The sequence below is a fragment of the Athene cunicularia genome, assembly GCF_003259725.1.
Source record: "Athene cunicularia isolate RWA chromosome 2 unlocalized genomic scaffold, athCun1 chr2_part1, whole genome shotgun sequence".
NCBI classification, from domain to species: Eukaryota; Metazoa; Chordata; class Aves; order Strigiformes; family Strigidae; genus Athene; species Athene cunicularia.
The window spans coordinates 132,763,369-132,780,831 of NW_020799095.1; the positions used below are offsets into that span (position 1 = coordinate 132,763,369).

At 38.4% G+C, this 17,463-nt stretch overlaps 1 protein-coding gene across 1 annotated transcript in view; it reads right to left on the reverse strand.

The window, feature by feature from the left end:
- Window positions 1-628: 628 nt before the first annotated feature.
- DPYS (dihydropyrimidinase) overlaps window positions 629-17,463 on the reverse strand; it is a 31,818-nt gene continuing 14,983 nt past the window's right edge. Inside the window, exons 6-10 of the mRNA XM_026842420.1 lie at window positions 17,229-17,370; window positions 15,105-15,247; window positions 5,032-5,239; window positions 2,219-2,310; window positions 629-708 (exon numbers count right to left, since the gene is read on the reverse strand). Coding sequence (XP_026698221.1) covers window positions 2,236-2,310; window positions 5,032-5,239; window positions 15,105-15,247; window positions 17,229-17,370 — 568 coding nt within the window. The 3' untranslated portion in view covers window positions 629-708; window positions 2,219-2,235. The remainder of the gene's footprint in view (window positions 709-2,218; window positions 2,311-5,031; window positions 5,240-15,104; window positions 15,248-17,228; window positions 17,371-17,463) is intronic.

Sequence of the window (17,463 nt, forward strand, 5' to 3'; positions counted from 1 at the left end):
GTTCATCAGTATGGCTAGCATAGGTTTGCTTAGGGTATAACAAAGGAAACACTTAAACACACCAATAAATGCTTGGCTGTGCAGCTGGCAGGGACAAAATTTATAAACTCCTTTAAAGACAGGAACAGGGAGATGTAGCAGCAGGTCTAAAATAATGACAGTTCCCTTGAATCATCATTATTCTGTACCTAACCCCTACCAGGAAGGGAAAAACAAAAAAATCAAATTCAGTATCTGCTGTCAGAATTCTCTGCATTGCTAAGCACAACAGATATCTTCCTAACACATGAAATTAGAGAATCAGGATTCATCTCCTGTGACCTAACAGAGCAAGAATGTAGAAAGTGTGCTTAAAAGCCACTGTTCGATTGCTTTGACTTTATAGATTAGCTGATACTTTCTAAAGATAAATATTAAGAAATACCATCCCCAAACTTACCTACTTTTAGGAACCTACAGAGCTGCTGCCACATTATAATTGTAGTTATTATGTTTACTCTATTTTCTAAAAAGAATTTTCAGTTCTTATAACAAAATTCCTTTTAAAGAGAAATTGCAATGACAGCTTTCATGCAGGAAGCCCAGTATAATGTTTATTTGTTACTGTTTTTTCATGTTGTCTCTTGAGAAGTTGATTGTGGATTGATTGTTGGACCCAGAATGCACTGCTTTGGTGGGGACAGCAGGGTCATTTTCATTTGCTCTTATCTACAGAGAAGGAAAAGACAATATGATATAATCTTTCAAAAGAAAATATCTGATTTGCAATTTGTCACTCGGAGAGGTAATAATGGAGAAAGAGTGCTAGGAGCTAGGAAGAATGATTATTGCTCCCTCACTGTATTGCTAGCCTTTAGTCCTCTCTATTAGAAAAGCTTTCTCCCATATGACAGAGGAAAACAAATAGGATGCTGCACTCTGATGCTGCTACTGATGGCCTGGATGAGGTTCACTGTGAGGTAGCTTTAAAGGAATGATACAGTGAAATGTGGAAAAGCTAACTTCACCCCCCACCATTGCAGCTGTGTTCCTGTCCTCATATCAATTAGCACTAAGAACAAAGCCATTTTATGTTAGGTGCGAACTGGGGCTTTATATCCATCTATTGGGAAATAATTTCTGAAACTAGCTGATCTCATTGTTGGTACACATATGCACCCACAAAGTCAGCCTGGATTTTGTCATGCTTGCTGCCACCCACTGTTCCCCTGACCCATATTAATCAACTCCCTTGCTGTGGCAGACGATATTTCAGCTGCAGTTGGCATACAGCAGCATCATGTCTCAGTTGTGCTTGCTGAAGGTTTTACCTATTCTCTTACTTTTTCCTGAAGCATTTCTTCTGCTTGTTAAACAGCTAAAGAGTGAGGTGGTGTTGCCTGGTCTTTCTTCCCAGATGCCTTATCCCAACCATATGTTGCACTTCACTGAGCCTTGCTAGGTTCTTCTGACAGACAGTTCAACTCACTAAGCCAACAGAAAACTAACCCAGAAAAAGGAAGGTAACTGTTTTCTGCTGGGTTAGGAAATAATCAGCTCACAGAAAGATCTACAGTGCACCAGGGCATACACAGGAGAGGGAGTGTCACTAACCAAGCTGTGCACTGTGGACACTGGAGAGGAGGGAAGGGGAGATGCCAGGAGTTATTCCCTGTTAGCAGCACTGAGCCTTACAGCACCTTAAGCATCCATTAGACCATTGCTGACATTGACTGCAACACCTCTATTTCATGAAGCCAGTTGTTCTTGCAAAACAGATCTATCAATCAGCTTAACCCAAACAGCACAACTGGTGGAGAGTTAGTTATTGTCTGTAACACAGGAACACTAAAGAACTTAATTATTCACATCAAGCTGCTTTTGTTTGTTTTTCCTTCTATAAATCTGCAAGCCAAACATTTATGCTTTGTTTGTACCCCTGGTTTTAACTGAACTCAGGTTTTCTACGGGCCTTCATACCCATGCCTCAGTCTAGCAGTTAAATGTCATTTGCTTCTCTCAGCTGAACTTTTTCAGCGAGGCTCCAATCAGAAAGATGTTCTCTATACCTGGGCTGCCCCGTATTTTCATGAAATTTAACGATACCAAGACAACTCATCTTCTGAAAGGGCTTATTTCAGAAAAGCCTGTCACAAGCTAGATGGCCTGCTACACTTCTGTTTTCTTGAAGTTTCAGAGAAGCATTAAGTAGTTTTCAATAATCAAAAGAGACTGTTACCTGCAAGAGCCAAAACATTATTTTGCTGTGACAGATGTTCCTGAGACCACGCCTGTATACGGTTCTCTCTTGACAGGAACAGGCTGACAGACCTGCAATAAAATATTTCAAATCTTTCACTATTATTTGTCTTCCCCTTGCAATTGCTAATTGGACACAATTAAAATAGCAGTCCGATGATAACCCAGCTTGCATCCCAACAATTTCATCAAACCTCTCTCTTGAAAATGTCCCTTACACTGGGATTAAACTGTTCAGTTGCCAGCTTTCATTGGGATTTGGGTGGCTCAATCTGTTCAGCACTGTAAAAAAGCAATTCTAAACCCATTTTTTTTAAAGAAGCAGCTGATCATGTTCAACCTCATTTTATGGATGCTTCTCCCTTCCTTTCTCCAAACAGATCTTGGAGTGGCAAAACCTCAGAAATTATGGCACATAAATAATCAGGATATGCTAAACCACAATCATAAATCAATTAATCTGGTTGCTTCTGTATATTTTTTTCAATCTTGACTCAGATACCTCAGGATATCCCAGGAGAGAACAGGTACAGAGAAAATACACCTGATCTTCTCTCCAGAACAGCTGACTCACTGCATGTTCAAGCTATAAACTTGTTCTTTGTTAATCACATTTTTCAGTGATGCTTTTAATACAGGTAAGAGAGGTTAATGAACATCAGTGAAAGAAAGCAAATCCTGCCTTGTGTGAGTATCTAATATCCACCATCCCAACTACTGGCTACAGCAGGAGGTTGAGTTGGTTGAAAAATCACTTCTGAAGACATGCTGCACTTGATATTTTGGTTAAGGGAAAAGTTTCTCTACCTTTGACGAGAAATGGAAACCACCACATTCACTGAAGTCTTTCAGAATTCTGTAATTATCAAATTTCGTATAAATTTAGTTTAGTTTTGATACTAACCTTCCTCTAACATGGTATATAAGGCTTTAGCAGAGACACCAGGATCTGGAGTCACTAAAAGCTATGCTTAAGAGAAGCACCTAATTATAATTTAATAACTGCAACATGTTCTCTTACGTGAAAAGGAATGCCCCAAGTTTTTGCTGGTGTAATGCTAGTGCAAATCTGTTTTCCATAGCTAGTTTGTATCTATTACCATTACCTGGCATTTATTTTGCATTAAAAGTCAAAGGGATCAGCATTGCACAACAAAGAAAATGCTATAATAATAAGCAGTCCTCATTAAAAAAGTACTAAATAGCTTCAGTGTCCAGTGAATTAAATAGACTCCAGGCACATGCAGCTTTGTGCAATGAATCATAATCTGCTGTAGACAGATCCAAAGGACTATGATTTCTAAAAGGAACAGTGCAAAGAGAATCTACATAGATTAAAAATGTAGAATGAGTCTACTGTAGGTGAGTAGTTCTCAATATTTAGCCTGTGAGACCATCTTATCTGCAGCTGGCATGGAACTAGATGACCTTTGGAGCAATTGTTACAATTCATTTACTTGTACATTGGAAAGGGAAGATCTTTTCCCTGGACACATTCACAGTTAGAACTACTGATTCACTTTTCTACTAGGCTGGGGAAGTCCAGGTACAGGTTATTTCCTTTACCCTTCCTTTCCCCTAGAAACATTAACCTTTGTTCACATTGAAAAGGTGAACAGAATATATAAAATTTGTGGACAGATTTAAATAAGGAATCTGGTTTCAAAATAAAAAGCAAAGTAGAAACAGCATAGCTAGGTGCTAACATAACACAAGTGAAAATATCTCGAGTTTATCTAATTTACACTGACTTGTACTGGTACCAAAGATTGCAATATTCTGTTTTCTGTTCTTATTCCCAGGGAAAAACTGTGTGTGCTCATGAGAGGACTTTCCTGCTTATCCAGTGTCTTATGTGTATCGACCTGCAGGCAACACACTAGCTCCTGTGAAAGAGTGGTCGTCGGAGGAAAGTCTCACTCAGTCACTTTTACATGCCTTTCTCAATCCATCAAGACAACAGCAGTAAGAAATATACAGAATTATCTTGAAGGAATTTCAGTGGACCATACCTCACATGGATGCTAGTCCGATTCAACTTTCAGATCCTGCAGTGAATCCCAGTGATTCAGGTTGTGATTTTAAAATGTACTTTGAGTGGTTTTGAAAATCCTACTCACAGTAAGCAACACTAAGTACGCAAAAGCATTCTTCTTGAATGCTTGCATGGTAAATAGGCACTGAAAATTCAGTCTTTGTGTATTTGCAATATTTCTCTTTCAATTAAAAAAAAATAACAAGAACTTGAACAGAGGTATCTTGCTTGGTCTAGCAGCACATTTTGCAGATGTTCAGTTTTTAATGCGTTCTTTCTGAAACAGAGCCAAATGTTCAACATTCTGCAGGGTTTATCTCCAAATATCTGATCCATGAAAGAGTTAGAAAATTACTGATTTCTTTCTCGGTGTCAGATTTCTTCCTGTATAGGATATTAAGCCTCTCTGATTTTTAGTGAAATCAGTGATGAAACAGTAGTTAGTCAGATTACTCACCCACTCAAAAGTGGAGCAAAACTTTGTCTACTTTTATTGCAAGTTGGATATGTTTATTTTAAAAAGTACCCAAGCTTAGTCTATGAGCTGTACAGACTACTCTAAGGGCAGGAACTAGTCTATGATATTTTTCTGTAAGATAAAGAGCAATAAAAATTGAGTCCTTAGTTTCATTTCCTCCCACCTTAGCAGATTTTGATTAGTAAGGGAAATTACTGTTGAATCCCCAATCCTTTCTTCCCAAGAGCTAGTTATCCTCGTGTTGTACAAAGCATTACAGAGATTTATTAGTTTAATTAACCTGCTCCCGCTGCTTGACTCGTTCGTAGACATATGGAGGGAATGGTGGACGGGAGATGTATTTGCCTTCTCCTGCTGTGACATTGAAAGCTCCACGTTCATAAACCACTTTGCCTCTTGAAACTGTCGCAACTGGGACACCATGGCAGACCATTCCTTCAAAGATATTGAAGTTGTTGGCCTGGTGATGTGTCTTTGCAGATATTGTCCTGTGTTTACAAAAAAAAAACCAAACCAAACCCAAAACCCCACAACACCCCAAATTACTATGATCCTTGAATTTTACTTAATTATAATTTTTTGAGAAATTGATTAAAAAAATTTAGCAGCATTATTAAACCACGACATTGTACAGTACATCATGGAAAGCTGTAAAAATAGGATAGAGAAACAACATTTCACTGAACAGTAATTGCATTTCAAAAAAATGAAAAAGGAGTCAAAAGGACAGAACTTCGCAGATTTGAAATGCAAAATTTTCCACTAGAAACAGATTAGTGGAAAAAAATCAGGTTGCAATATTTTATTTGGATAACATGATTTCATTTTTCCTTGTCAAGCAAATATCTATGTATGCTAAGGTCAGAAAAAGCTCTGACCTTTTAGCTAGAACGGCTTGCAATTTCAAGTTTGAAAGTACAGCTGCAAAGTTTCAAAGATTGAGACTCACGAATAACACAAAAATTATTTCACTGGAAAGTCAGTAGATGGTAATGTATTTGGTAACTCTTCATTGGGTTGGATTGATCCAGTGACTGACAGCCCAAATATCTCGATGTTGCTAAATAGTAATGACAACATCACATTTCCACCTTTCCTCCTTTCCTCCAAGGGTATTAAGCAAATTATAGACCTCAACATTACTCATTTGAGCTATGGTATTATCTCTTTGCTTATGCATAGACCTCATTCTTTGTGATCACCATTTTTCTAGACAATTTCTCCAGCCCTAACTAGTGACATTAAAGGCAGAGCCAGTGCTAGAGGTGACATTAGCATCTGGAAGGGCAGCCTGTGTTTACTTCGTTATCTATTTTCCCTACTGAGCTATTTACTGTCTACTGTGTCTAAAATGATGCACAAGATTTTGAATTTTAGTTAATTATTTTATTAACTTCCTGTTTCTGAGTTGTTGGTTTTGTGTTTTTTTTTGTTTATTTGTTTGTTTTTAATTTTCAGACTTTAGATTTTCATTGTAATCTGTAATTTCTGAAAGGAAGAAAGCTTCATGCTTTTGGCTAGTGGTCAGAATTTTCCAGAATGGGTGCTCACACAGTGAAAAGCCTATCATGCATATATAGAATTAACATTATTCCAGAGACTACATCTTTTGCAAAAGAATTATCAAAGTCAAAAGTAATGTGAAATATTAATAGATTTAAGTATTGATCTATTTGAAGATTAATTTTCTAAAACTTCAGTTAACATCCTTACCAAAATGAGAAAACCACAAAAAAATCTGTATCTTTCTTGAAATATAGGTATTTTCAAAAGCAATCACATATCAAATATTTCAAATGATTACTTATACAGAGGAAAAAATAATTTATGGATGGATACTTAGTTTTCCTTTCATATTGTTCTGTTGAAGCAAGAGAAATTGGTTCTGCTAAGGGCTACATTTAAATCTTGGTAGCAACTGACTTTTCAAGGGCTGTATATATAGAAGTACTGTCTATGACCAGTCTTCCCATAGGAATAAAAACTCTTCCTTGTTCAGCACACCTTGAACAGAAAACTTCTGCATGCCTTCTCACCAGTATCAGCATCATGTAAATTCACAGCAGAAAGCGTGAGCAATAGAAGTCAGACCTCTGGTATTCACCAGTCCTATGAATACTGTCAAGCAACTTTATCCATGGGTGTTATAATAGCACTACAAAGAGTTTGTGAACATATTCCTCTCGCTTACCACATTACCCTTATGGGTCCAATTGCTAGAACAGTAAGAACAACTAATATAGTTATCTTTCTCATTCTCTGGGTATACATCATATCTATTTGCACAATAGCACTGAGACACAACAAGAAAAATGGAAAAGGTAATTTGAGCAAGCAAACAGAAAAATAAGCAAGATCCTTCAAATCAACATGTGAGCTGTTTCAGTGTGCTAGAGCAGGGTTGCTAGAGTCAAACACATCTCAGAGGTAAGTATGTCCTTCATAAAAAATACAAAATGAATGGAAGTTAGCACATTTAAAAGTAATATCCATTGGTATAGATAAACCTTACAATACGAAAAAACACATTTCTCAGAGCTTGTCTCAACAACAAACTTATATAGAAGTTCATTTATAACTTTTCTGTTGAAACAAGCCTTAGATCTTGGTGCCCTTTCTGGAAGGTGAAGCACATTCTCCCTGACAGAGATAATCAAAATTTGTCTGTGATTTAACCTTTTGATGGTATCAATGGCAGCGAAAGGTTCAGGTAGCAAGTGAGCAATCAATTAAAACAGAACGAGCTGGTATGCTTGGGTCTGAAGCTCACAACACAGCAACCTTATGCAACAGACTGTTTACTGCTGTATCAGCCACTTCAGTATCAGACAGCTTGCCAGGAATCTTAGTGAAATTCCAGTGTTTGCTCTGAATGTCTGAACACTGTTGACCACTCAGCTAATGGCAAGAATGGCTTTAACCTACTTATAATCCAAAAAAACAGGACTGCCACTGTAGTGAAGTATAATCTAACAGCTGTCTGCAGCATCCTAAGTGAAGCCTGACATAAGGGATTACTCAGCATGAGAGAGCAGATTCTGACTCCAGGTGTCAAAAGCCTGTATCGGATATTTTTAGTGAAATTTGTAAAATTCTCTAATGCTGGTTATAAATTACAGTGGCTTTTGTTTCGAGCAACTCTTTCTCAAATAGAAACTGAGATCAGAATGATTACATTAACATTTAAAAGAACATTCTCCTCTACAAAGAGGATACTGCAAAGACATAAAGCCCTGTTTTGTTCCTACTTACATTGGTGTTTCCATGTCATTCACTTCAGCTGCTTTCGATACACCTCTCTTGCAAAGAGTTTTTATGCTGTCGATATAAACATTGACATTCCCCTAGTACCAAAGAGGAAGACATGCTTCTGATTTTTTTTTTTTTTCCAATGCAGTGCTTGTCTTCAACTAATTTTCAGTCAAATAGCAACTATTTTAGTCTGAGAGCTATTACCAGATTTTCTCTGACTCTGTGAGGATTCAGTGACTAGTAATGCTGTATTTATTTATGCTCTATGTGAGAAAGGGTTTTATTGCCACTCCTAGAATATTATATCCAAATAAACTATAAAATGACGTTTGAAATTTAAAAAAGAGCATCAGATTAGACTAATACAGAAAGCTGTAGTGTGAAATTCAAGACTGTACAGGTGGTCAGGAAAAAAGTTATGCCCTGAAGCTTTGTTAAGAAGTTAGAGGTACCAGTTTTCATTTCAAGTCAAACTCAACTCAGGAGCATCATAAAGATGTCTACTCCTCAGTCAGAGCCTGAAATACTAAACAGTGAGTTACATTCAGGCAGAGGGAAACTGGATGAAGAGAAACCATTAGACATTAGAGTGATCTTCTATCCCTCATAATGCACAGGACATGAAGGAAGCTACATCAGCCCAGTGAAGGTGGATCTGTTGGACAAGAGTGAGCAAAAGTACTTAAACTTTGACTGCTGTGAGGATTATCACTTTAATTTTCAAGGCGAGCATAAGAAAATAAATAATTTAATTACTTTTGATGGAATCTGGATGCATACCTCACAGTTTTCTTTTAAAATTCCAGGTACAGGAATATGAAGGAATTATGTAGTCAATAGCCCTTAGGCAAGAGTAGCTGATGAACACTTCAATAAATGGCATGGACACCTATTTTATAATTACTTAACTAATTAATTTAAAACATAGTAATAAAAGCAGCTAAAATTATCTGAGTCCATTGCTGAAAACAACTGTTTCGTTGACAGCTGCCATAGAAAATCCACTTATGTAAGAGTGAGTATTTGAGCTGTAAGCAACTTGTCTCAGTGCTTACAGTGCAGGATCTCTAAGCTTTTTGGAGATGGGAGTAGGTGAGAAATGCCAGTTTGCCTTTGCAAGCTGCCTCTTCACATCACTTTCAGATGCCTTTGAACTCTCCATATTGTTAACCTGCTTTTCTAAAATCTAGAAAAAAAAATAGAATGTTCACCTTTCTGTGCTGTCTATTCATTTATATTGATAATTATGTTGAACTTTGTCAATGTTAGAGTTGGTTTTATTAAAAAGAATAGCAAGGGTAGGGGAAAAAAAGAGGAAAAAGAAGCAAGAGAAAGTTTTATAATGCTAGCTCTAAGCCATGTGGATCAAAAACCCCATGGCCTATTTTATATTAAGGAATTGCAGTAACTGCACATGCATATATATACAGGCAACTATTTGTAAAGTTGTATTCCTAGTCTCTTTAAAAATATCTTTAAATAATCATTGCCTTTGAGTAGCCACATGAAGCGAGGAGATTTGTAGATAAAATAACAGATTCAAGGCAAGTTAGGAAGTTAATGTTTGGGAGCTTCAGGTCAAAGTGTCTTATCTGAGGGATGGGATCTTTATTTCATGAAATCGTATCTCCTAAAATTTGTCATTTGAAGATGGGTAAAAAATGACAACAAAATTATTTTTCTGATTATGGTAACTCATTTGTCAACAATACCATCCATCTGGTCCTATCAATCACTCTAAGTTGCTATCAGATGGAAGCGAAAATTATCAAACTGTGTAATGGGCAGGAGGGAAACAGTAATGAGAAATTAAGCTTGCAGAAAAGCATCAAAAGAGAGGAAAATACGTATTAGTCTATTCAATGACTAAAGAAAATATGGAAGTGATTACCAGGGAGAAAAAGGCAAGGTTATATAAGGAGAAAATAAGGACAATTTAATTTTTTTGGGTAACATTTGAAAGATTCTGTTCTCTAAAGAGAGCAGCTGACATTTTGCGAGACAGCAAGTTACTAAGGAAACGTACATCGTGCTCTTGGAGAGGCTTATTTTGTTACAGTTCACAGAACCACAGAGTAGGTGAGGTTGGAAAGCATCTCTGGAGATCATCTATACCAATCTTTCTGCTCTGATCAGGGTTAGCAAAGTGGATTTCTCTGGGCTGTGTCCAATCTGGTTATAAGTACCTCCAAAGATGGAGACTCCACTATTTCTTTGGACAACCTGTGCAGTGTTTGATCATCCTCACAGCAAAAAAGTTATTTCTTATGTTTAAATGGAATTGTCTGTATTTTCATTTGTGCCTATTGTTTCTTTCTCCATGTCCCCTTAACTTGAGATAACAGGCCTTTGACAGGTACTCTGATTCTAGTGAATTAATGTGCATTCATGCATGTACACACTTGCACTTGTGCAAAAGAATATGGGGCTATTGAAAATGCCAGAATATACTTGTCCCATGCATATATTTGTATGTGACATTATTTCATTTTGCCTCATTGTGTCTAGATGCTGTTATCCATATAACCAGTATTCAAAATTATACTCATTCATCAAAAGAGTAAGACATTTGCAGTGTTATTTATTCTAATCGTCTGCTAACATCTTGGTTTCTTCTTCTTTCATGTAACAAAATATAGGCAATTGCTTGGGAGAGTGCTTAAATGTTGTAACTTGTCCCCACTTAAGCCTCTGAGCCTGAAGACTTGACTACAAACGTGATAGACATAGGCTGCAGATTTTGGTTCTAACAAATGCAAAAGGTTTATCCATGAATATATCTACATGCAAACAAAGGCATTTGAGGGCACATATGCCAGCAGACTGGGGCAGTCTGACTTCTCACTAGTTTGTGACCGGTGGCTGTTTCCCCTAAAATGCATAAACAACACTGGAAATAGGCTAGAAACCCTGTCTTTCCCAGTCGTCATAGCAGGTAGATTACAGAGTAACATGTCCTCTTCCTCCCTCTCCTCCTCTCCTCAGGACCCTGCTAATCAGGGACTCGGCTCCATCAGCTGTGTGCTTGGGCATGCAGCCATCACTGCTGTGAGCTGGGTTGAGCCCAGCTCCACTGGGCACATGTGGGGCACACACTGGGCCTGCCAAAGAGGCCACTCCAGCAGAGCCCAGGGAGGATGAGGCTAGAGACTCCTACGTGCACAGCCAGCTCGCCTCTGCATTCAGAACTAGCTTACTTTTAGGCTATATTTAGTGAGTGGAAAAAACCCAGTGCACGAGGCTTCCCAGACTGCATGTCGCTATAATGAAATGGCTGGACTTAGAAAGTTAAACTTCATTTGAGGCAGGTTTTTTATCCTTACAGGTGTTTGATGTTGCCTATGGGGCCTGATCCAGGGCTTATTTGCAAAGCTCTGGCAGGCCACAGGGAGTTTATTGAGCCCTAATATCTGCCAGGAGCTGAATGTCTCTTAGGAGATCTTTAGTACCTTCTGCCCCTACTTTACAAGGGATGCTTAGCTCTTTCCATGGCCTGAATTGGGTAGTGCAGTATTTAGGTTACTTGCTGAGCATTTCTGAAACGAGCCCTAGTGATTTTGTATTGCTTGCTTTAAAATAGCTAAAGGCATCAGCTATAGAGGACACCGGCTTGCTGACAGGTGACATTCCCTTTTCCTTGCTTACTCTGCCCTCTCATTCTGGAACAATCTTTACAGTTGCTTTTGTTTCACAGACTTGGGGCTGTTACATTATTTGTGTACAGCTGAAAAAAGTCAGTGAACATGCTTGATCAAAGCACAGATTAAAATAAAACGGTACAGTGAGTAGACATTTGCTGCCTACATGAATTTTTCCAAGGAGTTCTCACAAAACAATCCTGTGTGCACAGGCTGTACTTGGGATGCTGAGGGTGTTGAGGTCTGCAAGATAATGTTTGGTAGCACATGGCTGCAATAAACCAACAGGTCCCTTTGGTATTTGTGTGTTCTTTAATGAATATGCAATGAGTAGAAGGAAGCTAAGAAATAGACCTAACCTGGCAGAACTCATAACCCATCTTTTCTAATGCAGTTTCTAACTAATTTATACATTTAATGCCTTCCTTCCCAATAATGCTTGCTTTCATGCAGACCCGCTAAAACTAGTATTTAGAAACTTTTAAATACAGCAGCAAATCTGATAACTGTTCATATATTTTCTGCAGAAATTACCAGAAAATGCTGCAGAAATAGGCCAGTCAGCTAAGCTGACCAGTAGAAAGTAGCTGAAAGCTGGAAGTGGAACCTTGAATTGCAATTGCTCCCAGCTTGCAGAGCCGTCACGTTGAATTTACTAGGTTTTTGAAACCAAGAAAAGAGAAAATCCTGAATGCCCAGATAGCACCCAACATGCTGCTGTTGTGCAATGAAGTGGGAGGGGAAATGCAGCCGATTTCATAGGGATATAAGGTTTTGTATTTTGATGGGCTTCACTACCTTTCAGAATAACTTCAGAATCTTCCCTATAAATTTCCTCTGACAGATTGTGATAATACCAGTTCCTCACAGCAATACTTCAGCAATTGTCTAACTCTTTAGGCTAGTATCAGCCACTATTTTAAGACTACATCAACGCAGCCTCAAATCAGAACTGGAAAACTCAATTTTCCTCTTACAAAATTTAGATTTACAAACAAGGAAAAAAGTCATGCTCAAAAGAGGAAGAAGTTAGCCAGAAAGAGGAACAAGCCTATTGTGAAATTGAAAATCACTCCCGAGTCAACAAAGTACATGAGGCTGCACCTTGTGTAATATCTTAAATGTTTGAAGTCCATTTTTTTTTTTTTTTTTTTTTTTTTTATTTTTTTTTTTCTGCTGGGCTGTTTGTGCCCTCTTCAGGATTTGCAGTGAAATGAATAGACAAGCTCTAGTGAGATTTCTTAATACTTATCCATGTAGTTCACACAATTGTACCTGAAGAGAGGCTTGTTCCCAGCAAAGCCAAAGGGGTAAACAGTGGGAACAGTACCAGATCAGGAGAAAAGCATTGCCTCAACTTAAAATCAGCTTGCTTAGTAAGAATGTACAGTTCAGTGTTTGAAAAAATACTTGATGAAAAACTGCACCTTCACAGCTGCAGTGGGCAAAAAGGCAATTAGAGCACTCAGGGGAGAGTGAAGGGAGGCAGAAGGAATGTTTGGAAGGCTGAAGGATAATTACAGGAGCTGACAAAGCACCTTGAGAACAATGTCAGAACTCTGCTATCCTTCTAGATTTATGTGTTCCCAGGCAGAGCAGAAGTGAGCTCAGAAAAGAATCCTTTAGGGTTTTTTAAATCAGAGTTCATAGCTCCGCTGTCCTGAAATAGCTCATTGCTAGTATCTCAAAATATGCTTGCTCAACATGCCAGAAGGCATAATGCACATGAAAATCTCTCTGACCCAGCGCTGAGCAGGCCTCTATGTTTATTTGGGCTGACGCTCCTGAAACTTCTTTTGCTGGTGCTGCCAGTTTTTTACGGGACTTCTGAATAGCAACCTCCATGTCTTCAAGCTTTGCAGCTTAAAACACAGAATGCTTGTTCTCTTATGCTCACATGATTTTGGTACTCATTAGTATAACAAAATGAGGGAGAATATAAAAAATTCAGAAAACAGAAAACTGGTCAAGAAAATTTTGTGTAAGGAAAATCTAGGATTAGGGATTTTTTTCCTCCATTTGGTTTCCAAAATAAGATTTCCCAGTTATGTTTCAAAACTTACTTCTACCATGAGGGGAGTCTGCAAATCTTATTTTAAAAATCCAAAGGATGAAAATTTAATGCCATCGGAGTTACAACAATTCGGGCTTTAGGGACACCAAACACTGTGATAACCTTGATGAAAACTATCCATACTGTCAACATGCCCAACACCCCACAAAGCTCATCTAGGGTTAGTGATTGCTGTCTTCTACGGATTTACTGACTATTTGGATGACAGTGATGAAGAGATTTCAAGAAGGGTAAACATGTGCCGTCAGCACAGTTGTATGCTCACACTGCTCACAAGATGAAAGCACCAGCCCAGCACACCTCCTGACCTGATGTTGCTATGGTGTGCAGGGCTTCATGGGGGCAGATTAAGACTTGACTATTAAAGTGCCTGCAGATTTAAACTAACCTGCTCAGCAGCTGAGCAGCAGGATGCACACACACTGCCCATAGGAATCTCAGCTGAGAAAGGCAACTCCCCAGGTAAGCTGGCTGTGTGACAGCCGGCTGCCAGACCATTTCCAGGCAGTTAAAACAAGACCAGGATGGGCACAAGAGCCAGAGCAAGACTCAAGATGTATAATCCTCGAGATAGTTATAGTGGCCTGAGTATGGAGCTGGCTGATGGTGTGAATATACCTGAAGACTGGAATCAGCTGTAATGCACAATATGCTGTTTGAGTTGAAGCTCCTCAAAAGACACTGCATACCCTTCATAGCCAAAATGTACCATGGCATCAAGTCATGCAGAGTGAGATATCAGCACACCTCTTGTACATCTGGTGTTGGTGTGGCAAGCTCTATTCTAGCAGACTTATTGTGCACAAAATCAGAAAACGTCTTAAATAAAAGCATAAGCCTGCACAGCTTCAGCTTTAGAACTAAACCAACTCCTGGCTCTATCGTTGTATTTGCTCTATCAGCTAGGGAGAAGACATTAGGCAGGCAAGACCCCACACTTTCACCACCCATCCTGACCACCTTTGCATATGTTTAAAGTAGCTGTAAATAAAAACACAAGCTTGTAATGGGTCATCGTGCAGGAAGGCTCCTCTCCCTGCTCTTTGCAGTGGGAGGAAGCTAAACATACTCCAGCACTTAACGAAGTTACTCTAAAATCCCAAAGTGGTTATTTTTAGTCTTAAGATATCAAACCCTGGTAGCATAATGTACAGTCCTTGTAATTTTTTCACTTTGTCAGCATCCAGGAGAGTTTTTTTAAATCCATCTGGAGATCAAAGATCTCTGCTTACATACACCATTGTAGGAGACAAATAACCTGTAAATAATTCACGTGAAGTGTGGTTGGAAAACGCCATAACCTCAGCCCAAAGGCTTATTGTACAGAGAATATGAGATATTTTTTCCTGCAGAGAAACTGGATAGGAAGAAATAACTATCCATACATACCTTGTAGCTTTAGGATCCCAAATTACAATGTCAGCATCAGAATCCACAGCAATTCTCCCCTTCTTTGGGTAAAGGTTAAAGATTTTTGCGGCATTTGTGCTGGTAACAGCTACAAATCTGTTTTCATCCATTTTTCCACTGTACTGCAGAAGAGTACGCGAAAGCAAACTCATTACTTTTTTAAACAAGGAATGAAAAAAACGTTCCTGTTGTTTGAAAGGCTAAGATGGGTGACAACTCTCTGCCAACATCACATCAATATTTATTTAAAATGTCGTACTGAAGAGTTTAAAAGAAATAAAAATAACTTTGTCTCAGATTCACATATGTACATTCACTGAAAATGATAACTTTATCTTACTTTATCCCACAATAAAGGGAAAAAACCAACAACTTTATAGCCCAATGCTCTGTAGATCCAGTCCCAAGTCAACTGAAGTAAAATTTTTTAGCTGGTTTTGAATCTGCAGTCCTACTCAGCAGTTTCCAGAAGGTTTGACATCTCTCAAGTATCTAGGCTTTGGAAAATGGTGAGACAGTATTAAGAAGAGCCTAGAAGATGATAAAAGAGAGGCAAGGCACAGTGTGTAATATAGGAAAGGTGATTTGCAAATCTCTTCAGCAATAACACAGAGGATAGTACTGTTCAGTTCATGTTTGAGATCAAGTAGTATAAGAACCAGATTTGCTGATGTGACGCATCAGCAAAATAGCAAATAAAAATGGATATACATATATTTTAGGATGTCCACTGTTACACAACTGATTTAATCCAGCCTCTGTGACTGTTGTTTGCTCGGAAAGCCAGCTACCCTGGCAGTAATGTTGTACATAGGTCAGTCTAGGAATCAGAATGTCATAGAGACATATTTGTATAGTGGCTTGTGAGCAATCATCTGAGAAGCATAATGAAAGTGGTGAAAACTGCTCTTCTAAATAATGGTGTACGGAAAAGGAGGGAAGCTTTCCAGACAAACTCACAGCTGTGTAATATTTTACAAGAAAAGAGAATATATTACTGATTGAAGAACCTTTAGAAAAATTATCTTGCCCAAGAGGATACACTGTTCAAAACTGCACAGATGGACATATTCATGTCTCACTTTCATACTAACCACAAGCTAGATTATATTCCAGTTTACACCATAAATAATTCACTAGATCTATGCCACAGGTGGATATAGGCAGAAGTCTGCTTTGTACATGCCAGCTGGAGCTGAATCCTGAATAGATGTAAACAAGAAATATTCTGAACCACATCTTTACTAAGTGTGTGAGGTAAATTAATTCTACTGTGAAAAATAAATACGCTTTGTATTGCATTATCAACAAGACTTTACTACTGCAAAAGGATTTATTATTAATGAGAAAGTTGAACTAGAGCCTCTGGAATTTAACAGTATTAGACAGAGCAATTGTAACATCCAGTAAGCAGCAGATCACTCACCAGACTGCCCTCCCTCCCTCCCTCATCAGACTACCCCATATCCAGAAGGCCTGGCCACCAGCTTTCATATTTATATTTGTTTAGAGCCTGAAGCGCATTGTTCTTAGAAACACTGAGCATTCTTGTGTTGGCACTGAGAATCTGGTCAATGGCATTTGAAGGTTCATCTCATCATCTCACAGGACTGAGCCATACATTAGAGAAGCATTTCTTATCTCTAGGTTGTTGCCTCCAGCTGAAAACACACAGTAGAAGCTGTCAAGCACACACCCAGTGCAGAAGTTCCTCCAACAGCTAAGTTTGAGAGAGATCAAAGAGAAAAAAATATAGAACTGACCAAGTCAAAACTGTGTGCATCTCTTTCCTTTCATTCTCCTTTTATCTGTTGAAAAAAAATGCTGCAAGTAAACGTACTGTGCGCTACTGCTGAAACAATAGTGGTCCTTTGCTGTTAAACGATTGAAGCGATTCTCTAGTGCTACATTTTAAGCGCTAAGAATATTCTTCTATCTCCCAGGACAATACAGTGAGAGCTAGTAAGGACTCTGTTGTATGATCAAAGGAGTTATCTTATGATAAATACACTTGATAAAACTGGAAACTTGATAACTGCTGAGAGATAACATTTTGATGGAGAAATCAATTACCTCCATGTTGAGACATCTTGATATACTTACAACGCCTTTTTCCCATATGACTGACATCCTGTCTTCCACACCATTCACTCCATTAGGGATTTTTGTGAAGTCATCCTTCCCCAGAGCTTTCTGGCATATGTCAAAGGTGCAATTGTCAGTCCCTGTCACAGATAGGTCATCACTAAGGAGAAACAAATTTCATTATGAATCAGAGCATGTACCAGACAGTACCACATTGGAAAATCTCTTGCAAGTCTGGGTAGATCTGGCCATC